The sequence below is a fragment of the Theropithecus gelada genome, chromosome 6 (genome assembly GCF_003255815.1).
Source record: "Theropithecus gelada isolate Dixy chromosome 6, Tgel_1.0, whole genome shotgun sequence".
Lineage (NCBI taxonomy): Eukaryota > Metazoa > Chordata > Mammalia > Primates > Cercopithecidae > Theropithecus > Theropithecus gelada.
The window spans coordinates 67,702,039-67,727,975 of NC_037673.1; the positions used below are offsets into that span (position 1 = coordinate 67,702,039).

The 25,937-nt window shown below is 40.0% G+C and overlaps 1 protein-coding gene across 4 annotated transcripts in view; it reads right to left on the bottom strand.

The window, feature by feature from the left end:
* MRPS27 (mitochondrial ribosomal protein S27) overlaps positions 1–25,937 on the bottom strand; it is a 99,752-nt gene continuing 73,815 nt past the window's right edge. For 3 of the 4 annotated variants that reach the window (XM_025389443.1, XM_025389444.1, XM_025389445.1), the window contains 7 exons: positions 18,558–18,672; positions 14,670–14,748; positions 12,972–13,087; positions 8,750–8,852; positions 6,540–6,682; positions 4,144–4,311; positions 1–1,631 (listed from right to left, as the gene is read on the bottom strand). In XM_025389443.1, the coding sequence (XP_025245228.1) occupies positions 1,392–1,631; positions 4,144–4,311; positions 6,540–6,682; positions 8,750–8,852; positions 12,972–13,087; positions 14,670–14,748; positions 18,558–18,672 (964 nt within the window). In that variant the 3' untranslated portion in view covers positions 1–1,391. Of the gene's footprint in view, positions 1,632–4,143; positions 4,312–6,539; positions 6,683–8,749; positions 8,853–12,971; positions 13,088–14,669; positions 14,749–18,557; positions 18,673–22,156; positions 22,199–25,937 lie in introns of all 4 variants that reach the window. The other variant, XM_025389442.1, reaches the window with a different exon arrangement.

Consider the following 25,937-nt stretch of genomic DNA (forward strand, 5'->3'; position numbering starts at 1 on the left):
ATGATCCCAAACATTTATTTCCAGAGGTTTTTGACAGAAGAGGACAATCTTGAATAAAATTACACCACTGTACTTAAGGGCAACACTACACAGTAAGCAAAATCTGCCCTGACCACTTTCACAGATGAGAAACTTCAGAAAGGAATTTTCCATCTCCTGACAGTTTGACAACATTCGTATCTCTGACGCACTTCAAGCCTCAACCCATCTCTCGTTTTCTAACTTCAGCAGAAAATGTGTGTTCACAAGCTGTGTGTGCGCACATGTGCCTGTGTGTACACAAAAGGCTCATTTCACCTACTTGATAAACGAGCTGAGATAATGTTTTAGAAAAAAAAAAATTGGAAAAAAAAAATGTTACCCCAACACGATGGAGAAGCCAAGCCAAAAAGGCTTCACGCTAGAGCTAGCTTTCTCCTCAAAAACTCTTACATCCTAAAAACGTCCCAGTGGGTGCCTAAAAACTGAAATCCAGCGAGTTCATGGCCTTGAGTTCACTCTTGTCCTGAATTTCTCCCAGTGCAGGTCCAGAAGGGCAAGATGTGCCAGAAAGGAGAACGTGGGAATGTGTGAGTATCCTACAGCCAGCCCACAGTGCAGCTTGCACTCAGAGAGGAGACTCAGGGACACAAGGTCTCAGGATGCACAGCTCACCTTGGCCTCATGTGCCTGGGCTGGGGAGAGGGAGACCATTCAAAAGCCTGTGCTTGGCTGGGCGCGGTGGTTCACGCCTATCATCCCAGCACTTTGGGAGGCCGGGGCGGGCAGATCACTTGAGGTCAGTAGGTTAAGGACAGCCTGACCAACATGGTGAAACCCCATCTCTACTAAAAATACAAAAATTAGCCGGGGGTGGTGGTGCGCACCTGTAATCCCACCTATTCAGGAGGCTGAGGCAGGAGAATTGCTTGAACCATTGCTTGAACCCAGGAGTCGGAGGTTGCAGTGAGCCGAGATTGCACCACGGCACTCCAGCCTGGGTGACAGAGTGAGACTCTGTCTCAAAAAACAAAAACAACAAAAAAGAAAAGCCCATGCTTCAGACTTGACTCTTCAGCCTTGGTTTCTCCCAGTACCATTACTGGGTCTTAGGAACTTTAATGCTCATAACTAATCCCTGTGACCCAGGAACTCCATCATGAGCCTCAAGAGCCCTCCTTAAAGTATTCAGCCAGTGACTTCAGTCTGACCACTAGCCACCTGCATAATTCCACAGCCCTTCTTGGCATCTCGATGGGCAGTCATGGTGCCTTGCCATGTAGGGCACATAGCCTGCTTAAAGAAAAGAAGATGGGTAGAGAAAGCGGAGGCTGCTGTCCAGGCCACTGCTGAGTCCTGGCACGGGGTCGAGTGAAGTTTTTGTGAGAGGGGTGGGGTCCTGGAGGACCCAATTAGGCAGATGCCTTCGCTACTTTCTGAGCCTGGTACTCCTGCTTCGCTTTCTCCCTCTGTTCCTGTTCTCTCTGGATCAACTGTACACGGTCTAGATGCCACTGCTGCAGATTCTGCTCATAGGTGACGATGTCCTCTGCTTCACAGGTGGAGAGTTTTTCCTTGACAAGCTGGGTGGTCAGACTTAAAAGACTTTCTGACTCAATTTTGCCCAGAGTCTGAAGCTTAGAATGTAAGGCCTGTTGGAAACAAAGGGGACAAATGAGGAGAAAGGTAGAGAAGTGAGAGAAGGATACAAAGAGGAAAAACTAGCCCTGAGTGACTGACTTTAGATTTGAACAAAAGTTTGCTGACTCGTAGTTTAGTCCTCATTCTAGTGTCCCAGAATGAAGTCACCTGCAAAATAACCAAATGTTTTGCTGGTAGAAAAAAACCATTTTGTTGGGAAATTGTCACGCTACCTTTCATCCAGGTGCTGTTAGCTTTTGTTATTTTCTTCAGCTCGGCAATTTTGCTAAGATGCACCGCATGTGATTTCTCTCCTTTCACTCACAAACAGTAAATGGAATTCCATATGCTGTGTCTCCCTGTGTAATTTCTTGTTTTAAACCACAGAGATGGCCAGCCTCTAACAAATCTATGTTTCCACCCTAACCTAAACCAAACCAAGCAGCAAACTCCAAGAACAAGAATTCTAATATGCAAACAAAATGGCAGAGGCATCTGATAACTGGAGCAAGCCCAACCATACTTGTGCCTTCAGAATAACTGAAACATGTATTTGCTTTCCTGGAGTTCCTCTCAACAGACAGAAATCAGTTCAAGGAATAGCTCCCCTGAGTGTCTGCGCTGTTAGAAGCATCCACCTACTGTGCTCCACTGCAGGTCAGCCTTTACGTACTGCCTGCTTACAGCTCCAACTGAAATGGCAGCTTGGTTTGGTTGGTGGTGTGTTCCTGGAGAAGTTAAGTATTAAAAACATTAATCTATTTAAGTACTTTGAGATGTACTCTCTCATTAGAGAGACAGAGCCACTTATGGGGCCAGCTGTAGCTTATACCACACATCCCCATGTTCCACAAACAAACGCCACTCATTGGCACAGGAAAGGAGGCTTGCTCCAGTAACAGGGTTGGAGGTGGGCAGGGTGCCTAGGCTCCAGGAGGGCCCAGAGGCCTAGTGTGAGAGTCAATCATATAAAAATGGCTCCCAAACAAATGACCTCAGACTAACAAAAATCAGGCAACAGGAAGAAAAGGAAATGTAAAACGAAAACGATTTCTCTCTGATAACACTCTTCATGTGGGGTTTGAGGCCAACAAGACAGTTTGGGACACCAGAAAGGGGACTCAACTATGAGTCGGCAAACTTTTGTTCAAATCTAAAGTCAGTCACTCTGGGCTACTCTTTCTCAGTTTTGCTGTCATTTAACATGAGAAAGGTAGTCTCTAGCATCCAGAGATCTTGCAAGCAGAAATGCACTGGTGCCCAACACGCAGTTAGTAGTCAATAAATACTTGTCTTTTCAAAATGTTCATAAAAATACATTCGTAGAGGAATGAGGGCTGACAACGTAATGCAGGCACAGGTTTCTATTCTCTGAGGCAAAGTATATAAGAAACAAGGGAAGGAAGTTTTAATTTTTAAGAATAGTGTGGCAACCTTGGTCAATGTGAATGCAATGAATCATAATATATGGGGCTAAGGAGATTTTTTTTCTTCAGCCTTTCTAAATATACAAGGTTAAGCAAAGAGCCTGAAGGGGCAGACATGCAAATTCTCAGCCCAGCTATACTGCCAATTCTCTGGGTACCTTGGGAACATCGATTAATCTTTCTTTCTCAGTTTCAAATTTTAAGAGGGAAGTTGAGCAACGACTTCATAGAAGTACTGGGCGAAATTGCTGCTAAAAATACAACAGGCTCCCCCTTATAACACTGGGAATTAGGTTCTGTCCAATTACTGAAAAGATTTAAACATAATAATCTAGCAGAGTTTACATCTTATCAATACCAAAATGACACAAGTCACATACAATAAGTGGGAAAGTTTTTTGCTGTACAAAGAATTCCCATTCTGGCAGCATTTTTTCCCCCTTTGCACTAGACAAGAATCAAAGCAGCTAAGAAGCCAAGAGTTCAAACATTGAACATGGTTCTTTCCTGACACTGATCACAGAGCATTTTGGGATGTACAGAGTTAGAAGCCACCAAAGGTAGCTTGAGTGCTCAGGGCTGTTCTGGAAAGAAATAGTGCAAACTGTTTACAGCTTCCATGCAGCACAAGAGAACAACACAGCTGCCAAAGATGAGCAAAGAGAGACGCCCGCGTGTTATCTCTACATACGCAAATGTGGCATTATAGTGTCTAACTGGGTTTTTAGGTTATCAAGCACATTTAGTGCAAGATGGAGAAATGGCCAGATACTTTCCACCTGGGGTGGGAGTCAGGTTATTGCTGAGGAGGCAAGCAACTACCTAGCCAACAGGCGCATATCAGGAATGCGTGGGCAATGACATGCTACCTTGGTGAACAAAACTGTGACCGATTAGCTCAAATACAAAAGGAGCATAAAAATTCCATTGGTTTAAGACCACTTCCTGTGCAAAGCAATACAAATGTAATTTTTAATGTCAGTTTTTAATGCCTCTTTGTGTGTGACATTGATGCAGAAAGAATGCTTGTCCATCACCACAGGAGAGAAGTGTGTTTTATACACTGCTAAGAGAGACACATTCTGCTATGATTCACCTGAAATCGTTCCAGGTACTGAGGAAGCTTCGACTGTTCTGTTTCCTCGATGTCTAACTGCTCCACCAGTTTTTCCCACTCCTGCTTGTCTTCATCTTTTTGGGACTGCTCCTCTGAAACCCCATCAGCTGAAGTCAGAGCCTTCAGCACTGTGTCCAGCACATGGAGCTGTGGAGCAGAAAGAGGGTCAGCAACTACATGTCTTATGGCCCAAAAGCACATGGTGAAGAGAGGCTGGAAAAGGCGAAAGAAAGCAAGAATGAGCTCTAAAAGACTGGGAAAAGATTTCTCTTATAAAATTGTAGAAAATATAAATGGTTATATTTTTTCACATTATAAACACCCTATCAGATGGCATGGAAAACAGTACAAAACAAATAGTAGAAATAAGCAAGCTAGGCTGGGTATGGTGGCTCATGCCTGTAATCTCAGCACTTTGGGAGGATGACGTGGAAGGATTGCTTGAGCCCAGGAGTTTGAGACCAGCCTGGACAACATAGGGAGACCCCATCAATTAAAAAAAAAAAAAAGCCAAGCATGGTGGTGCACCCCTGTGGTAGGTCCCAGCTGCTCAGGAGGCTGAGGCAGGAAGACTGCTTGAGCCTGGGAGGCGGAGGCTATAGTGAGCCATGATCACACCACTGCACTCCAGCCTGAGTGACATAGTGAGACCCTGTCTCAAAGACAAAACAACAACAAAATACCAAATAAGCGAGCTAAGAATTATTTGTATAAGTGAATCAGCACAATGGCAGCTAAGTTCGCTTTTAGTTAGCCAGATAGAAATCCAGGAATAATGCTTGATGGACACTAAAGTACTTCCCACTTCCATGTCTTTCTTCCTCAGTCAGTTTGGATTTGGGACAAAGGGATAGACAACTACAGAACACAACCAACCAAAGGCCATTTTAAGCGTATGTTAAAGCCTCTGGATATAGGCAAGGGTCCCCCTCAGAGAAAGATTTTAGCTCACATGGTATCTGTAAATTAAGGATCAGTGTAATTCACATAAGCTGCTGGCAAAGACCAGAGATGCATACATGAAATTCATCTGAATGAGGTGATTTCTGTGACTTAGGAAGTAAATTTAAAAACAGAAGATTTTTGTTTTGACCCCTCTCCCCTCTACTTTCACTTTGAGGTACATCTCCCTTGACCCACGGAGGGCCTAATGATCAGAAATGGGATATTAACAACAGCAAGGCCAGCAGAAACACCTGCCTGGAAACCAATTAATCCTGTCCATGTCACATCAGAACACAAATCCTACAAATATGCCAAGGCCTTTTAATACCACTAATACATCACACCCAAACTGGACACATAGCACATTTTTGCTGACATGTGAACACATTTTCTACTGTTAGAATGCAAAGATTGCAAATCTGGCTGAGATTGGAAGGAATATTTCCCTAGCAAAGTATTTATGTATAATTTTGTGTTTTCAATCACCAGTACTGACTATAGCAGGGTTAAAACCAGTATAGTAACAAATGTATATCCTTTGTTATAAATGTCTGGCAAACAGCATAATGATTCACTATACATAAGTGTAAGGTGACAGGACAGACACCAGACCTGACCACCTCAGGACTGAAATGAAAGCCAAGGGATGAGCCCTAGCAACCAGAGTCAAGAAAAAACAAACACGTGGCTCTATGGTAACCTTTACACCATGGTAACAAGACAACCAATGTCCTTCTCAGGCCTCAATTGGCTGTAAAAGCTGTTTGGACAGAAGCAGACACTACGGCTGCCTGTGGGGTGTAAGGCGCATCATGTCGCCTGGAGTTAGAGCAATCCCATGCTGTAAAGGGTCCTAGGTGACCAAGAGGCACGAGCTTTGGGACTGGTGGGAGGGTAGTGTTCTTGTTCTGGTAAAGTGAACACCTCAGAACTTTGAACGAAACATCTGGGTCAGATCTCATCAGCATCACACATTCACACAGAATGGTTTAAGACGGTTCCATGTCTGGTCCTCAGATTCATTTCTTGAGGACTTTTATGGGGAAAAATGTTACGTAGCCTACATGCTATGTAGACTACATGGGGTTACAGAAATGGCAAACATATTTAAAACGAAATTTTACCCTCTCTTGAGTTCTCAATGAGCTTTTTTTTTTTTTTTTTTGGTGAGGAGGTGAGGGACGAGGCAGTGGAATAGTTTTTTTTTTTTTACACAATGAACTATAAATCAATGTTAATCAAATTTTCTAGTGCCTTTGGTCAGGAGCATTGAAAATGTTTGTGGTTTTGCATTTTTTCAACTGGATAGGTACCTATGCTATAGAAATACAGAAAGTAGGGGTAGGGGAAGGACAATGAAAACAAATTTAAAGCTCAGGTTATGTGAAACAGATGGCTAAATCTTACTGCCTTAGAGCTGAGGAACATACCGCTTCTCTACACAGCTTTATGTCTTCTGGGGAGGCAGCCACTTTCTCCATCACTTGCAGGGCTCTGTCAAGGTAGCCTGGTTTCCATATCAGAGGCATGTTGTGGTACACAGCCCGTAGCCCTTGCTGCAACTCCACCTTCCCTGTGGCCAAAAAGAACAATAAAGAATGCTCAGCTATGTCTTCCCACCATTTCTAAGACTGAGGACCTGAAGGCCCAAGTGAATGTTCACCTGGCAGTTCTAGAAACAGAGAAGGATCATTTCAAATCTGTACCAAGAGACTCATCTCATCCAGTGACACTTCAGATGGATAATGAAGAATGTGGTAAAAATTCCATTTTGTAATGCAAAATTACATGAACTTGTTTTTCTTCTTTCTCATTTGGGCTGGTGGAGATTTTCATGAGGATGTATATATAAACCACTGGGCTGAGGGCAACTGAGAAGCTGACATATATGGCTCTAGGTAAGGATACCCTTAAAAAAACAAGTCAACTGAGAAACAATTTTTGTTTCAAGAACAAAATCTTCCCCAGAAAAAGAAATCTCACAACTTTCCTACTGTGAAAATTTTGTCAACATCTGACCACCTTCCCTGCTAGGAAATGTTTGCCATTTTTTGGAATCCTTCAACACACCCAATCCTTATGAAAAAAACCTTCATCTTTCCCTTCTTTCCTTTGAGTTTCACTGGTTTTAAAATCACAGAGTTCATGCTCATAATCTTTTTGGATCTCTGGACGTGAACGTTTCTCTGGGTACCTCAAGCCATCACACCTGGAGTTCAAGATGTGGACACTAGACAGCAGGATCTTCTGGTAGAGAGATGGCTGTCTGTATTCCTGTGGCGCAGAACCTCTCTGCACTAATGACCAAAGTCACCTTGAGCTGTCCAGTCTTAAATCTACCTTCTTTTATCTTTCCTGGGAAGGAGGATTTGGGAAAGCCAGAGTAGGACACAAACAGACAAAGCTTATCAGGAGACAGCTAATTTTAGACCTTTAAGGTGCTTGGGGCTGGGCTGCAGTTACATTCTGGGCAGCTGCTTCCATCAGGGTTGAGTGAGGCTGCATGGCAAATGACACAATGAGAGCAAAGAGCTTCTGATCTGATGGCTGCCATCACAAAGAACCAGGGCCTCTGCTCACAAACCACAACAAAGTACATTTTCTTTGCCCTGTCACTTCTGACCAATTCAGGCTGTGTGACAGTACTGAATGCTAATCTGAAAGCAAAGGAAAATACATGTAAATCAACACCAAAAGTAGGTGGCAAATAAGGAAAAAATGATTTTTAAAAAGAGTGGTCAACTCCTTTGTGAGTCTGACAGACAGTCAATAAACTCTGAAGTTCCTCTGAGTTATTATAAATCAGCATCAAGAATAACACACTACATTCTGTTGGCAAAGATCAACTTCAAAAGCAGTCAAACTGCTATAACTTTGTGATTTTCAAAAACAAAGGTAAGCAGAAGCAATGTATAATTGAGAGATGTCTAACTACTTAAGAGATAATGGGAGAATAATGAAATAACATGCATTTAATAAAACTCTGTAAATCAGGACAACATTTTATGTACATTTAGGTTGAACCTTATTTGCCCAGATTCCACACAACCCAGGTTCTGAGGCCATTCTTCAGAAGGTGTTGTCCTCTTAACCTGTCTGATTTTCAATGCAATCAGGGCACAAGAGGAAAGCCACCATCGTACCTCCTGGTGCAATCACATGGTGCCCATGAACTATTCCACTTTTCCTGAAGTGCTACTACTTGTGCTCTTCCCTTACCTGAAAACAATGCCAAAGATACAAGTTCAACTCTAACTCTTAATTTCTTACCTTCTGGACTTTAGATCTAAAGAGACAGAAAGATCTTTGTTAATACTGGAAAAGATTCTACTACCTAGTCTCCCTAAACAGGGCCAGAACATCCCTTTCTTTCTTTTTGATCCCTTCTCAGATTGATGACCACTGAATATTATTACCTATGTCCACCAGAACTAGTTCTTGCTTTGCCAGTGATGGCAGGTTTTAAGAACCCTCTTTACTCTCTTATGTAAGGCCATCAAGGTCTATTTTTATGTCTGAAAATGAAGGCTAATTGGATTTCACTGGTAAATTTAAATCAAATTACAATTTTATCATGAACTGGAAGAATGCAACAATTCTGACCATGAAGAATGATATTTGTAAGGATCATTTAGCTTACCAAGAAGTGCACAGCCATACAACTGGGAACTAAAACCCACTGAGTTCTTTTGTTTTAGGCCTGGAAGCAATAGGGATGCACCAAAGTTCCTCTCCTCTTCCCACTGCAACAGAATATACCAGATCATGATCCATCTAAGCAATGAGTACTTTATACAAAAATGTGACTTTTAATGACACGAGGAAAAGAACATGTTATAGTATTAAGTAAACAAAGAAGAAGAACAAAGCTATATATACATTATAATCCTAATTTTGTGAATAAAAGGTACTTATGTCAAAGAAAAATATAGGAAAGAAATACCCTATATGTTAATAAATTTTTGGGCAGTGAAATTATGAGCAATTTTGGTTTTATTCTCTGTATTTCTTATTATTTTCCAAAAATTTGGCAACGAATAAGTGTTTCTTTTACAATCAGAAAAGGAAAACAAAACAAAAATAAAGAGTACACTTTACACCAACACTCACTTGAGACAATCAATAAAGATTCAACACATTATCAGCCCCACAATCACTCACACTGCTGTGGCCTGATCGAGCAATCTTTTGAATTTTAAACAATTTAGCAATGATAAGACTTCTTCAGAGTGTTAGAATAAATACCACTATTAAATTGCTTTTAGATAGATTTGTGCCTCTCAAAAACAAATGAGGCAATCAGAAACAGTGATCATTTCTTTCAACCCAGGGTGCAAAATTACGCTTCAATAAAAGTGAAGCCTTTAGAGACACGGGGGAAACGAAGGGCAGAAACACAAGCATTGCTAAACCTGCTGCAGGCTAGTAGGAATGATGACTGGAGGACTTGCTGGTAATGCGGTCAGGGGAGAGCCTTGGCAACTCCCCAGTGGGATCTGTGATCTTCTTGGTGCCACATGAGTACACACTGGACAGAGTTAGAGCCCTAACTGTGGCTTCAAAACATAGAACACTAAGCTCAGGTTGCCCTGCACTGGTCTCTGCACCCAGAGATTAGGGAGGAAGCAGAGAATGAATAATGTCTGCAGGCTGCAGTTACAGCCACGTGCAAGTGAGGCACCCCAGATGTTCACAGGCACGCAAACCTCTTTACTGTGAGTAGCCTTTGTGCAATACAAGTGTCATTTCTTGAGGCTGCTCCCCTATCTTTGAGAAAAGCAAAGACCTCAGGAGAAAAACAACCCCCCCAAGCACTTCGGCAGCACAGGTAAACAAAAGAGTTGGTAATTAAAAACCAGGTCATTTTACTTTCAAAAGGAAATCACTCTAAGAAGTTTGATTTCCCCCACTTAAAACTGCACGGAAAGTGGGGCCGGCGAATAACAAATAAGGAGCCTTAAAAACATTTTTCCCCCCTGTAGGGAAAAACATGAGCTACAGTATCAGGCTGTAGCAGGGTTTATTAAAGCCAAACGAACACTAAAATATCTAAGCACTAGATACCTTTTATGTGTTAGGAGTCAAGAAAGGGTGATGACAGTGACTGGGATGGTGATACTTCTAAAGGACTTCAAAAAAGATGAATGAAAACAAACAAATGACTGTCTTAGAAATTCTCTGATCATTGTCTGGGACTCCTGCAACTACTGCTACTTACGTGAAGCTATTCATGTGTCAACATAAAATAACAGATCTCTTCCAAGCCTTTAGTTTATTTTCTTTTTTTCTCTTTGGAGACAGGGTCTTGCCCTATTGCCCAGGCTGGAATAAGGTGGTGTGATCACAGCTCACTGTAACCTCAAACTCTTGGGATCAAGGGATCTTCCCAACTCAGCCTCCTGAGTAGCTAGGACTATAGGCATGTGCCACCATGTCTGGTTAATATTTTTTTTATTTTCAATTTTTGTAGAGATGAGGTCTTGCTATGTTGCCTAGCCTGGTCTCAAACTCCTAGCCTTAAGCAATCCTCTTGCCTTGGCCTCTCGAAGTACTGAGATTACAGGCATGAGCCACTGCTCCCAGCCCAAGCCTTTAATTTCTATTGTAGCTACTATAATGGATTAATTCAGGTGTTGTTTCATCAACGCTCTCAAAGTTTTTCCATTTTATGCTTTGCCTCTTCCATTAATACAAAGCAAATCCTCATTCTCCCAACTTCCCCACTTTACTCTCCATTTCATAGCTAGGCATCTTAAAAGAGTTGTCTATACCTCTAATCATTCTACAATCCATTCCAATTTGATATCCTCCTCCGTTACTCATATGGAAACAAAGGTTACAATTTAGTGCCTCCCATGCCACTAATGCAGTTAGTGAACTTTTTTTTTATTCCTCATCTTATCCTACCCCTTTGGAAGCATTCTACATAGTAGACCATCTCTTCCTGTGGATTCTGTGGTCCAACACATTCCTGATTTCCCTTCTTTTTACTTTCTGGCTCACATTGGAAACATTTACACAGGGATGTATAAGTCACTTTTTGCAACCATTTACACATGGATGTATAAGTCTCCAAAATTGTATCTCCAGTCTAGATCTTTCCATTAAGCCCCCAGTTCCTTGGTGAAATCTCGTCACTGTCTCAAATGAATTTCAAAATGCAACACGTTCAGAGCCACAGTAACGACTTTTCTCATAATATCCAGTCTTTTCCCAAAGTTCCCTCTTGCAAACAACACATAGAACCCCTTCCATCCAGATGTATGAGTCAGAAACTGAGGAGACAATAAGTGACCCCTGCTTCCCTGCCTCATCTTGTTATCTACCTCTCAAATATGCCCACTCTCTAACTGCATCATATCCTGGTCTCTATGCTACCATTATCCCTTGCTCAGATTCAAGGCAGTCTCTCAAATCGTCTGACCACAGCCATACTTGCCCTGCTCTGATAGCTTATCCACAGTACAGCCAGAAGGACCTTATCAAAACACAGATTTGATTATTATATGCCCTCTGCTTCTAACTTTTCAAGGGCTTCTCACTATTTTTAGAATGAACACAGAATGGCTTAGTATGGCCTACATTTTCCAACCCTATCTCACTCCACGTCCTCCCTACCATTTTCTGTCGTAACTACATTGACTATCTTCTTCCAGTCCATTTCTTTTCAATAAGTTTTGTGCCACAGGGCATTTGCACATGTTATTTCCTCTTTCTGGACTGTTCTTCCCCTCCTTAGCCAGTTAATTACCAGTCATCCTTCAATAGTAACCTAAGAAATATTTCCTTAAGGAAGCCCTTCCTAACCAATTTAAGTTTAAAATACAGAGAAAACTCCCTATAATATATTCTTTTCATAGATTTCTCCTTTGTAGTGTTCATGACAGTCATAGTTTTATACCTGTGTGATTGTTTTGTTTAAATGTCTGTGTTCTTCCTAGATTGTAAGCAGGAAATATTTGCTCACCATTATATAACTAGTACTTGCCAATGTATGGAATTTGTATGTGTTCAATATAGTATATTTAATGAATTAATAATGAATGTGGGGTATATCATAAGATTATGACACTCATCTTAGAAAGGCATAACATGCCATCTACTCTTTAGAATGTGGGCTGGACTAAATGACCTCTTCAGTTCCTACCCAAACTGGGATTTTTTGATGTTTACAATTGAGGTTAAGGGCAGATGGCAGAGGCAGACTGACTGGCTTTACCACGTGGCTTCGTTACCTGCTAGCTGGGGGGTTACTCTGTAACATCTCTGGGCCCCAGTCTCCTTATCTGCCTAGGGTTGTTGTGAGAATTAAATGCATTAACACATTTAAAACAAGAACATAGCCTGGTGCAAAGTAAGTGCTACTTAAAATATCGGTTATTGCTATTGTTATTCTTAGGATAACAATAAGCAATGATTAAATATGTGAACCTAAGACCTGAAACCAAAACTTGATATTGTAGACTTTCCAAAACGGAACTGCCCTAGAGAAACCTTAGGAAAATACTGATACAAATGAAATAATCAGTATTTAATGTCCCAGGTAATGGTCAACGTTAGCTGCCTCACTGCCTCTTTGACATGCCATGTCCAGCTCTCAATGATTTCCAACGACCCATTTCTGAATGTTTGAGGTGCACTCAGCCTAGTTCAGGTTTCAAAATATGCAATCACTTTTGACTCAAGTGGAACAACCTCCAATTCCATTCATTAGAAACCAGTAACCAAAATGTACAGAATAAACACACATTCCAGGTTGTGCCTGGCCACAGAGCAGTAGACACCTTTTTCTAGCTTTTGAGAGCAAGCCCCTGCTTGCCTTTTCTAAAGTTCTTAATGCTGCTTTAGGGAAGATCACTTACACTGAAGTCTGTCTTCTCTGCCAGGCAATGAAATAAAACATAGAGGGAGAGAAGTTGGGTGGAAGGCACTTCAAAGGCTTCTTGCATCACGATCTCAAAAACCACAGATAAAGCATCTGGCAAGAAGACGAAAGCAAAAATCAGAGGAAATTAGTTGTAGGTAATATTACCAAATCTCTTTTAACTATAAACACTCTTAAAAAGTGGGGCATGGTAAACAACAACAACGACAACAACAACACAGAATTAAGAAGTAAAATATGCGGGCTTTGGCCCTAGTTCTTCCACAAACCAGGCTTTTCCTAAGCCTTTAGCTTCTATTTTACATACCAGAATGAACTAAATCAGGTGCTACTGCACCAATGTCCTCAAGGACATTAAACAAACCACTAATTTCTCTTGGCTCCCAGTATCATCTTCATAATAATAAATTACTATTTGCTTCATCTACTTCAAAAGAATTTTGGACAGTTCAACAAGATAATACATATGAAAATGGCTCAAATTGTGATGCAAGTTTAAGACATCATGTCTATCAGCTAGAAGAGCTAAGGCATAAAGGAGACACATATATTCTCAAGGTCACCCTGACAAGCAAAGCAGAGAGGCTGGCCTGACTGCCCTATTCTCTGCTCTGGTACCTTCTCACTGTTAAGGCAGAAGAGGACAAAATGCTAAAGGAAACCCTAAATCTCAGGTATTATTTCAAAGAAAGCAAAATAATGACTATAAAAAGGACAATAAGGCTCAGTTTAAAATACTTGTTGGAAGGGAATGGGAAATGCTAATTCATAAATTATAAGCCTCTGAGTATAACACATAACATAAGATATTTGTTTGCACATTAATGCTGGTTATTAAAGCCTGGGAAGTGGTCTTTAAGCAATTTTTATTCTCCCTTGATATTCTACAACATAGATGGAGGCCAAGAAAATCAAGTCAAACAATTTCTTTCTGTAGTTATTTGGTGGTAAAGTAGAGAATATTAACAATGGCTTAACACATAGTGCCTGTTCATATCACAAGCACAACAAATATTTTTCACTTAATGAGTTTTTTTTAAACCAATTTTTACATATATTCATAACTATAAAATAGCACTGATTTGCAGCTGTTCCTAGCAAGCTGGTTGCACATGTTGTCATGGTTCTGAATGAGGCCATAGGCATGAATGTCTGTTCTTTTTGCAAATGGGGAAACTGAGATAGACAGGTAGACCAGGTAGTCATCTAATAAGTCAGTAGAAAATTAAGAACCTGGAAGGAATTTTCTTTTACATAAACAAGCCAGTAATATTTTAAAAGAGTACAGGCTAAAAATTCAGTTGAAAAAAAAAATCTCATTTCTGCCAACTGTTCATTACTGAATCCAAAATTATACTTGAAAAATAAATTTACTGTATCCTTTATTTATATTCTACATTTCAGTCAGTTTGGGAAGTGAAATTAGATTGGACAATATAATTAACTTACTTTTCCTCTATAATCATTTATGTACTTTGATATTTTTTATCTTAACAAAAATAAAAATAATATTTTTAAAACTTTTGCATAAATGATAATCGTCTAAACTTTTCTGACTAAAAGAGTGCTGAAGAGATGTTATTAAGAAATAAAAAAGGGGAAGTTCCTACATTTGTACACCTCCCTTTGGGAGCCGGAAGCCCTATAAACACTGAATCTGGGCTTAGTTTCTTACCTTTGTAATTTTCTTTCTTTATGAAAGAATCCATCAGTAAATTGAATGTAAAGTTATCTGGAAAAATTCCATATTGAACCTATAATGAAATGAACATAACAGGAAAAAAAGAGAAAATTATCTAATTTAGTCTGTAATATATGCCTATGTTATTCAGAATAAAACTTGCCACTATTAGCTTTAAAATATTTGACTATCATTTTACAGCATCTGTGACAGTGAAACAGAAGCCATGACTCATGAGGTCTGGTATGAGGCACTGTTGGTCAGTGTGAGAAAGTTGTGAGTGGGTGTCTGATATAAGACAACTGATATGTAAAAACTAAGGCTTCAATTCTAACACCTCATCATAGCTTAAAAAAAAAAAAGAAACCCACACAACCCCCCTAACTGGTTCAGTGACTCTTTTTATAAAGTATGAATAACAATGCAAAAACTCTCATGAGAAAGCAGACATTACACAGCATTTTCTGGTTCTTAGCCTGGCTTTTCAGGTCCCAAGAAATATGTCAACAAATATTTGCTATTAAATTTCTAGAAAGTTGTGTCATACAACTGAATACTTGAGAATTCAGATTTCTTAAAATGTGGACCCTTTAGCACCTGCAGGATGTTGACTTTCTCGGAGTGTTTTTAACAATACAGATTCCTACATCTCAGACCTATAGAACCAGAATCTCTGGGAATTGAGCATAAAAACCTGAATTTTTAGTGAGCTTCTCGTGATTTTCATGCATACTCATTTTACTACCAGTGATCCAGATTGTGGCTGCATTTTTATCTGTTTCAAATTCTTCAGTAATGTTAACCACCATTCCCCACAGGCTCCATTCTTCCTTCTTGCAACCAGTAGAAACACCTGAGGAATTTTCTAAACTATATCCTTATCTCCTTGAGAGATTTTGATACAGTCCTAACCCCAACTGTGAATCACCACTGAGCTGACTCATTGTTTCCAGGAGTTATATATAGGAGCCTCAGGTGTGCTGAAAGGGAAACATGTCTAAAAAATCACTATTTTAAAGGTTGTAGCTCATGGCCAGTGTCTATATTTCTCAAAGCAGTCATCCAAATCAGTATTAATCCCTAGGGCAGGGTAAAAACCAAAATATTTTAGGATGACAAATCATTAAAGCTGAAAGGGATTTTAGAAATCAACTGGTCAATGATTCTCAACCCAGGCCGTAAATGAGAACTGAGAGCTTTAAAAAACAAACAAACAAACAAACAAATAAAGAAACCCAATGAGGGATGAACAGTCAGGGATGAGGGATGATACTACAATGGTGGATACATGTCATTATACATTTGTCCAAACCCATGTACAACATTAAGAGTGAACCCTAATGTAAACTAGGGCTTTTGGGTGACAAGAGTTTGTCAACATAAGTTCATCAATTGTAATAAATATACCACACTGGGACAGGATGTTGATTATGAGGAAGGCTATGCATGTGTTGGGGCAGGGAGTACATAGAACATCTATGTACTTTTCACTCAGTTTTGCTGTTGAAGGAAACAAAAATATTTCTCCCCAAAATCATTGAGGATGTTAAGTGAAAGACACCGAAAATGCAGGGGAACACTCTGCCACAGCCTCCAATTGCCTAATGGCAGCACACAAATCCTTCCTTCCTAGAACAGCACTTGCTTCTAAGCCCAGAGAAGGCACCAGCAGGCACCAGAGGAATCTGAGAACAGATTTTACTATCTTCCCACATTTTCCCACCTTTTGAAGACTGTAACTTTTCCTTCCTTTGTCTTGTCACTGTATAGGATTTATGTCCCTTGGTTGAAATACTATTTCAGCAAAGCCCTAAGCCACTGCCTTGAGATAGAAACACTTTTGAACTGAGGCCTTTCCTGTGTGATGAGTACAGCATATATTAATAATCTTCTGCTTGTTTTTCTTTTGTTAATCTGACTTTTGTTTTCAGCAGAGTGTCTCAACTAAGAACCTAAAAGCAAAAGAAAATAAATTATGTTTTCTCTCCTACACTGTGAACCCGAAACTGACAGAAACATTTAAACTTATTTAAAAAAAAATTTAAATTCCAATGCCTGGGCCCCAGACAGATCAATTAAACTAGAATTTCAGGAGTAGAGGCAAACATCTACATTTTTTAAAAAGCTTCTTGGGTGACCCTAATGGGCAACCAGAGTTGGAAATCACTGATTTACTACAACCCACTTGACTTAGAGTGGAAAACACTAAGAGCAAGAAGAATATAGTTATTTGCCTAAAGTTACCAGCAACCAGTGGAGTCTGTGGGGCTACAGACTGGACCTTCTGATTTCTAGTTTGATGTCCTTTCCACTAAAAGACTCGAGAAGCAGCAAACATTCTAGACCCTCCTAGTTTTGTTATCATAGGAATCTTTGAGTGTAATGTGTGGCATTATACTCTGAACTGAAGAAAACAAGATTTAATCCATTCCTTCCTCTGGGTCTTCCATTTTCTCCTCTTGAGATTCAAGGCTATCATCTTGATTGGACTTACCTAGGGAACTAGCTCAATCTCTTACTCCCTTCCTTACCTGGTTCCTCCCTTAACATACCTTATACCCCAGAAAAAGGCAATGTATTACTGTTCAGACTGAGTCTTTGTTTTCACCTAGATATACCTCTGGTAATATTGTTTCTGCCAGCCCATCTCCATGTGCAAGCATACGTCTTTTGGTGACCATCTTAAATGGTACCTCAAGTTTCTTTTAATTATGTCCTTCCTATCGGATTCCCTCATCTTAATTCTCCAAGTTGTTTTCACTGTTTTTCTTTTCTTTTCTTTTTTTTTTTTTTTTTGAGACAAGGTCTCATTCTGTTGCCCAGGCTGTAGTGCAGTGGCGTCGTCACAGCTCAATGCAGTCTCCACCTCCTAGGCTCAAGTGATCCCCCTACTTGAACCTCTAGAGTAGCTGGGACTATAGGTCTCAAACTCCTGCGCTCATGTGATTCTCCTATCTTGGCGTCCCAAAGTGCTGGGATTACAGGCATGAGCCACAGTGCCTGGCCTTTACAAATATTCTTGTGCGGCACTTACATTTGCCTAATATTAGATTTATAAGTAACCCAGCTTATCTGCCTTATTAAATTATAAGCTTCCTGAGGGCAAGAACAGAATATTGCTCATTTTTGTATCCACTATCAATAACCAATCCAATGTCTCACAAATAAACTGTATATAACATATATTAAGTTGAATTGGGTCCAAGTCATGGAAATAAAACATTCTGCACAGAAGGGGACTCAAAATCAGTATTCCTTTTCGGTGCTAACTTTCAGGGTCCAGTGACATTATAGACACAATACCTTTTCATTAAAAGACTGTTAAAATATCTTTTTGGTTCAAACTAGTATTTAGCTTCAGACTCACAATAATAACATTCTAAATCTCTGTTTATTTTGTATTTACTGCATACTGTGGAAGGTAAGTAAGACTCAACTCTTGGGTGCTGTAACAGTTAGAAAGATCCTAATCCTAGAGGGTCTCAGGCTTGATGGGAGGAGTCAGGGAACTCAAAAGACATAGGAGCAAACATGGTCATGTTTTTTCCCTACACTTCACCAGAGGGAAACAGGCAAGAAATCTAAGGCTTAGCAATCAAGAATGAAATGACCACCACTGGAGAGTTCTTCTGATTAGACTACCTTTTGCTTATACCTGTCCTTTTCTGAGTCACTATGTTTGGAAAAGCAGCAGCTCAGGATTTTTTTTTTTTTAATTTATTAACTTATACCCAGCTTCATTCTGTTAATAAGAAGAATATTTGAGGTCAAATAATTTTTAAAAGTTATTTCTGGTGTTATTCTTTGCTGTACTACAGTAGGTACAAACATCATATCATCTAAACTCAGAAAAACAGGTTGCAGATCTATGGAACCACTCACCTTATTTACAAGGGTATATAAGGCTTTGTCTTGTGCATCATATTTTAGACACTGCCTAATCCAGCTGTGGATAGTCCAGTTTCTCAGGTACCAGCAGTTGGGGCTGTGTCGAAATCTAAATAAGCAGAAGAGAAGAGAAAACTGGTGTTAACTCTTACATGTTAAAACACATCTTCCATCGATAGGTCCTTCTCTTAGATATTTAGTGTGCAATGTGACAGAAATTCATAAAAGTCAACAGTTGATAAAAACTTGAGAATGAAACTCATTAACCACAAAGTCTGAAATGGTAAAGAGAAGGCAAACTAATAAATAACAAAAAAGATTTACAAAAATTGTATTCCTTATACCCCTTACCTCAATACCTTATTTTAAGAGATTTATGAAAAATGATTTGGGGAAAATACTAATCATGGCATTATATAAACAGATATTTCATTAGAAGAGGTGTGAAGCTTAAGCTGAAACTTTGGAAATTTAAAACAAACGAAGAAAATAAAAAATAGGATAGCATAGCAACTCTGTAGAGGAGAATCAGCTTTGAGTAACAGTGATATTTCCTGTGGCTCTTAGGAGAGACTGGGACATTCTTCACTGAGTCAAAGGAAAACAGAGGAAAAGAAATAAAAGTTGAGTAAAATTTAACATTCATGTCCTCCAAGATCCACAATCCCACACTGCCTTCTTCACAGTTCCATTGTAGCTCATCAGTTTATCCCTTACTTCCTATAGCTCCCCACAGGGTCTTAAAAGTCTGAAGCAGCCCAGTATGAGTTATATACAATAATAGTATACCTACAAAGGAATGGTGCTTGGAAAGGAATTCCAAATGCTGCTTTTGCCTTAGTCCACGCACATTGCTAACACCTGGGATGGAAGCTGCTACTCCTAGTTCCTGGAGTTCATGACAAAAGACTAAGTGGAGATTGTGCTCTAAGATGGGGGTGGAAAGGGCTCTGTAGTCTCTCTTTTTATTTATCTACTTTGATTAGGATGGACCTTCATATACTATACTATATCATGTTACCTGAAATCCCCATGCTTTCCTTAATCATTCAGGAAGCAGGCCAATCACTGGGCCCCACGAAAATCAAACTCTTTTCTTAAAAAGCAAGAGGAGAGACAAAAACCTAGTGCTAAAGGATTCCATGCCATAATTGGGAGTCAACGGTACAGATGAATACTAGTGCCTTTTAGAGGCTGATAATTCAGTCTGCCTCCTGCTATTTCCTGCCATCTGCTATTGGGATGGTTTCCTCTGAACAGGTTCTCTGCCAAAGTAATAGCTAAGAAAAGGAGAGGAAGTGAGAAATAGTATTTAATTTAGGATATCTATTAGTGCTCTGGTGAGAGATTTGGCAAAAATAAGATCCAAAGATGTTTTATGGATTTAGGGTCTTCTAGGCCGCCTGATTCTCTTCAATACTTTAGGTTTTGCTAGAAAATGTCTCTCTCACTCTATTTTTCTCTACAAATTAGCCCCTTTAAAATCACAAATAGAGAAATATGTCAAATTAGGTTTAGAATAAGAGTGACATGGCCAGAGAAAGGCACTATATAGGGGACCTAGATATTTGATCTTATAAGATCCTCTGCACAGAAATGAAACAAAATACACCTTTTAGTATTTCATTTTTTATTTTTATTTTTTGAGACAGGGTCTCACTGTTGCCCAGGATGGAGTGCAGTGGTGCAATCCTAGCTCACTATAACCTCAAACTAACTCCTAGGCTCAAGCAATCCTTCCTGCTAAGCCTTCCAAGTAGCTGGGAGTATAGGTGCATGCCACTATGCTCAGCTTATTTTTTGTACAAACAGGGTCTTGCTATGTTGCCCAGGCAACATTTTCAAATCAATAATTTAGCTACTTTATTCTTGTTTCTCTGAACAATCTGAGATTTAACATGAAATGACCAATTAAAAATGAGTTTCATTTTTTAAAGAAAAAAGTCAAGTGAAATATCAGGTGTATTGCTTCAATGATGGTGATGCTTCCTCATCAGCCTGTGAGTTCCTGGGTTAGCAGAGACAGAGATTGACTTGCTCAATACTGATTCCTGTACTGACACAATTCTTGGCCCATAGGTTTTTCAGCCAATAAAAAAAAAAAGAGCTTTAATCAATACTGGTATTAAATGCTGTTATGTCCCAATCTTTTGTTAATGTCTATGGTATATATGAAGATACATAAATTTCCTTTTTGGGGCATTTAGAGTCTCATTACAAAAAAGATGCACACAAAATTTAATAGTAATACAGGGTGGAGCATGATCAGTGCTAAAGACAAAAGGGATTGCTAGAGGCTAAAGGGTTTTTGGTAGTAGCAGTTGTTGGGTTTAGTCAATTTTTCCTTTAAAAAGGAACAAAACAAAATATAATGTTTTTTGGTAATGACTTTGGGAAAAAATATATCAAATGCCAATTACTACCCTCACTCAAGATGATTTTAAACCTAATCCTCATTTTAAATCTAAGGTTCTGGCCCAGGATGTTTCCAATGACCACTAAAGTTGTAACTTTTTTTTGATGATGAACTTTACAATAAGAACACCATGACCATATCCAACCAAACACCTTTCTCTTATTCATGATCAACAGACCACCTTTAGGCTTTGAAAAATAACAAAGACTGATAATGAGAGCCTAGTTTTAGACCTTCAAAGCTCAAATTAAAACATCTAAAGCCATCTGCTAAGCTTCTAAGGCTAACTTCAACACATGGAAGAGCAAGAAAGTCTCTTCTTCTTAAAAGCCCTTCCTTCACAGACTCTCTCTCTCAGAAGCCTAAAGGGAAAGTTACTCAAGACTTCACACATCGAATATAATCATCTCTGCACAGCAGCCCTTTGAGATATTTGTTAAGACACTGAGAAGTCTTTAATAAGTCTACTCCCTCTCCTATCCTGGGACAAGGCTACTTGGTATGAGCTTTGCTCTCTAAGCCCTAACAATCCTAGACCCAATTATGTCTTGGGCATTTTCTTTCTTTTTTATTGTATATACATTTTGAGAGATAAAGTCTCACTCTGTCACCCAGGCTGGAGTGCAACTGCAAGATCACAGCTCACTGCAGCCTTGAACTCTTGGACTCAAGCGATCCGAACCTTTGCCTCCTTCTTTATTTCTGTAGAGACAGGGTTTTGCTATGTTGTTCAGGCTGGTCTAAAACTCCTGGCCTTAAGTGATCCTCCCACCTCAGCTTCCTGAAGAGCTGGGATTATAGGCATGAGCCACTGTGCCCAGTCTAGGACATTTTCAATGAACTCTCACAAAAAATAAACTGAGGAATAGCAGTGAAATACTTACAAACTTACTATAAAATATGATGCCCAAAGTGCAATTCCTGAATTTCCCAGTCAGGTAGCAAATGAACTCCCTTCTAGGCCCCCATCAGCATTAAAAAGAGAAGCTTATGTGAGTGGCTATCTGGAATATAAACAAGTCAAAACACTGGGCCAGCGGGGTTCAATTTTGGATGGCAAGTTTGAGAAGAATTTGTATTGGTGACTTTTGAAGCAGTTCAGACAAATAAAGGTGGGGACTTTTCAACTTCCAGTAGTAATATGTCAGGTGAGTGAGTCTCTGGAATGGGCACTTGCCTGGAATGATTCTGCGGACTGCTAGATGAGCATTCTCTCTTTCTGCCAGAAGAAAGGCAAAGAGAAAAGAATACAACTAACACATTGATTTTCCAATTTGCCTGCAAACAGACTGGCTTTTGTTCTCGCCTGCTCTGACCACCAGCCTGGCAGATTACAGACAGCCACTGTAGGAGTCCCCTCTGTGCGCCTATGCCATCAGCTGTTTGCTCACCTCGACAGAAGCTTTATTATTGCCTAGGCCAGCAGGCTGTCAAGATAGGCAAACATGTGAGTGTAGAAAAGAGAAACAAATATAATGCAAATAACCCCAACAAGGTTGTGCTCATGAAGGCTAAAGGTACTCTGAACTTTCAGCTTATAAAATGTGATTATACTTACAAAAATTCTAAGAAAATGTGTATTTCTTGGAGGAGCATAAGAGTGACGAAGTATACGCTCAAGTTCCAGCTCTAGTTCTAAAAGTTGGTTTCCCATGGCTAAAAAGATCTCTGTCCCCAGTGTTGAGTAGGATTTTCAGGTGAAGACAGAGCTTGCCTAGGAAGCCAAACCACGGCCAATCAAATAGCAGGAACTGAGAAGCTTCCTCTTCTCAAAACTCAGGCCATACTCAGAACTCTTAAGGGCATCTTCCTGCACTGCTGCTCATTTAAGACTGATGTTACCAGGAAAGAAGGGGAGCAGAATCACAGGCTGCCAAACCGACATGGGAGTGAAAGTCTTGGATATTGCAGAGATTTCTTAGAAGGGAAGAGAGGTTATATAAAAGAGACCAAGAGTGAAAAGAAAAACACGAGAGACTGACTGTGATTATATAGGAGATACTTTATTGTGTGTAAAAGTCACATGGGATTTCTTGTTTAGGTCAGGAGTTTGAGACCAGTCAAGGCAACACAGCGAGACCCCGTCTACACACACACACACACACACACACACACACACACACACAGCACTCATAGCACACATACACACCAAAAAAAGGAAAGAAAAAAAAAAGTAAAATATATCCTTTCTTCCATGGGGTTGAAATAAAGGTTTTGTTATTGTTGAATGGCTAAAGTGGCAGTGCTCATCAGCTCTTTTGGTCTCACAAATAAAAATGCTTCAGGCTGGGCAGGCCCAATGCACAGATGCCAGAGCCTGGAGCCCAGCAGCTCACAGCTCCACCATTTAGCTGCAACACTGGCTCTTCCACATGAATGAGCAAGCTTTCCACAATGTTTATCTGATTCCGAGAGCCACCAGCCCTAAACACACACATGCAGCTTTTCCTCCGCTCCAGTGAATTCTGTATCCTGTGGCAACAGGCTTTACAGATGGGAACCTCAGCCACAGAGCTGGGTAGACATAGAGATGGGAGATGGGGTCAGGGTAAAGGGAGGAAAGAAAGAATGCCAAGAAGAAAATATGGCTGGCTTCAAAGCCTGCAGTGTAGACTGAGGATCTTATCAATGAAAGAAAGTTAGTAATTATCAAAAGGAATGAGCGCTTCCTTGAACTAAAACCAAAGGACAAGAGTGTCACGTGACTATTTAAATCAGAATCTGATTCAATCACTGCTACTCACTTTCTCATTATTTTCTTTTTCATCCTGCTAGAAATTCTGCTTTCACAATTGTTAATTTCAAAACTAACAATTATTAGTCGCCCCCAGCTACCACAAATAAAATCAAATTTTGATGAGATAATTTTCTAATGACTATTATATTTTTGTCAAGTACTAAAAAAAAGAGGGCAGGGTTTAATACATAAATCGATAATAAAAACATCAGTATTATAAGTTAAAATTTCCTGCTTGGGATCTCAGATTCTTACTCAAAGAATTTAAGGTAATTTTAACTTTCCACATACATATATACTTAGCCTGCACAAAATAAAAGCATCAAGTGCAAGAATCCCCTCCAAAACACCTCTCCCACCCTGCCACCAAAAGTCAACCAGTTTGGGCTTGAATATTTCCAATGAATTCACTATCTACCTTCACAATGCAGATAAAAATGTGTTTCTTTTTTTTTTTTTTTTTTTTGAGATGGAGTCTCGCTCTTGTTGCCCAGGCTGGAGTGCAATGGCACGATCTTGGCTCACTGCAACCTCTGACTCCTGGGTTCAAGCGATTCTTCTGCCTCATCCTCCCAAGTAGCTGGGATTACAGGCATGTACCACCACGCCTGGTTAATTTTGTATTTTTAGTAGAGACAGGGTTTCTCCACGTTGGTTAGGCTGGTCTCGAACTCCCGACCTCAGGTGATCCGCCCATCTCGGCCTCCCAAAGTGCTGGGATTACAGGCGTGAGCCACCGTGCCTGGCCAAATGTCTTTCTTTAAAAGTTCTAATTTTTAAAAAATTAAAGTCAAGTTTACAGAGATACAATGTACAAACAAAAAAATTCACACTTTCAGTTTATAGTTCTATCAATTTTGACAAATGTATCCAGTTGCATAATCATGACCACAGTCAAGATAAGCCCCCTCTGTATTCAACCTCCCCAGGGTTTGCTCGTCAATTTAAGCAAATTTTATATAGGTAACCTCCTTGGGTCCCTTTCTAGATCTAGAGTTATTAATTTTATAAGAGGAAAAGCAAATAGGGTAATAAAACCACCACAATATCTATTGGTTGGTTTATAACTTATATTTTGTCAATTTCCCAGTAGAATTTGAAAAAATTAAAACTTAGCTTGTGAGTAGTTTCTTTTTTTGAGCCCTACATATAGCCATTAGACTTTCTGGAATCCCTGCCTGCTAGTCTAAAAATGGTGATGAGTAAGTAGATTTTTGGTAGAGAATAACAGGGGCATAGAATTTCGCAAATGTGGAGTGCTAAATAAATGCAGCATAACAACACGTTTTTTGAAATGTAGATAGATAACAGAGGGACTTGTTAGATATCAAAGTCTGAATTTGTCAGACCAAGGGCTTATAAAAAGAGGCCATTAGCATTTCACCTGGAAACACACTGGTATAAATATGATATACTAGAAACTATTCCAGGAGAGTTATTCTTATCCACATCCTCTCATGAAACAGAAAGCAATCAAAAGTAGGACACATGTCACCAAATTATTCTCTCTCTCCCTGCTCTCTGACCTGCCTGTGGTTTTGCCAGATCTAACTCTCAGTCTAGAAGACATATTTCTGCTTCATTTAATGAGTAGCTAGCTACCTTTTGCTTAGGAACGGTGACCTATATTCCTTTTTTTTTTTTTTTTAAGTAGAGATGGAAGTGTTGCTATGTTGACCAGGCTGATCTCAAACTCCTGGCCTCAAGTAATCTTCCTGCCTCAGCCTCCCATCAGGCCTAGCCCTAACTCCTATCTTAAAGATGACATCTCTCCCTTTCTGATACAGAAAAAAACACCTATAGACAGACTCTACGCTCTGCTGCTCTCTCTCTCTCTCTCTCACTTTCATGGTATGTAAGGGAGGCAGTCAGAATGAAGCCAGTTGTGTTCTTTGTCTAAAGCCTGGAACACTATTTTATCAGCCTCCAAAGAGCAATATGTGTAGATAACCAGGAAGGATTACTTGTGGGGAGAATGGGAGAAGAAACAAGTATTTACAGTGATCACTGAGGTGCCCTTCTGGAGTTGGTCCTAAAACCAGAAAATGGCTTTGTGGCCACCACCTGACCTATCAGTGAAACTGCACCCAGAAGCAGCTGGTAAGACTTCTCCAGCCTCTCTAAAGCTGTACGCACACTGGCTCACAGGTCAGCTTCAGAATGACTGAGAGGCAGTTGCTGAAGCCCAAGGTTAGGCTACAGAGGGTCTTTACCTAGGAAC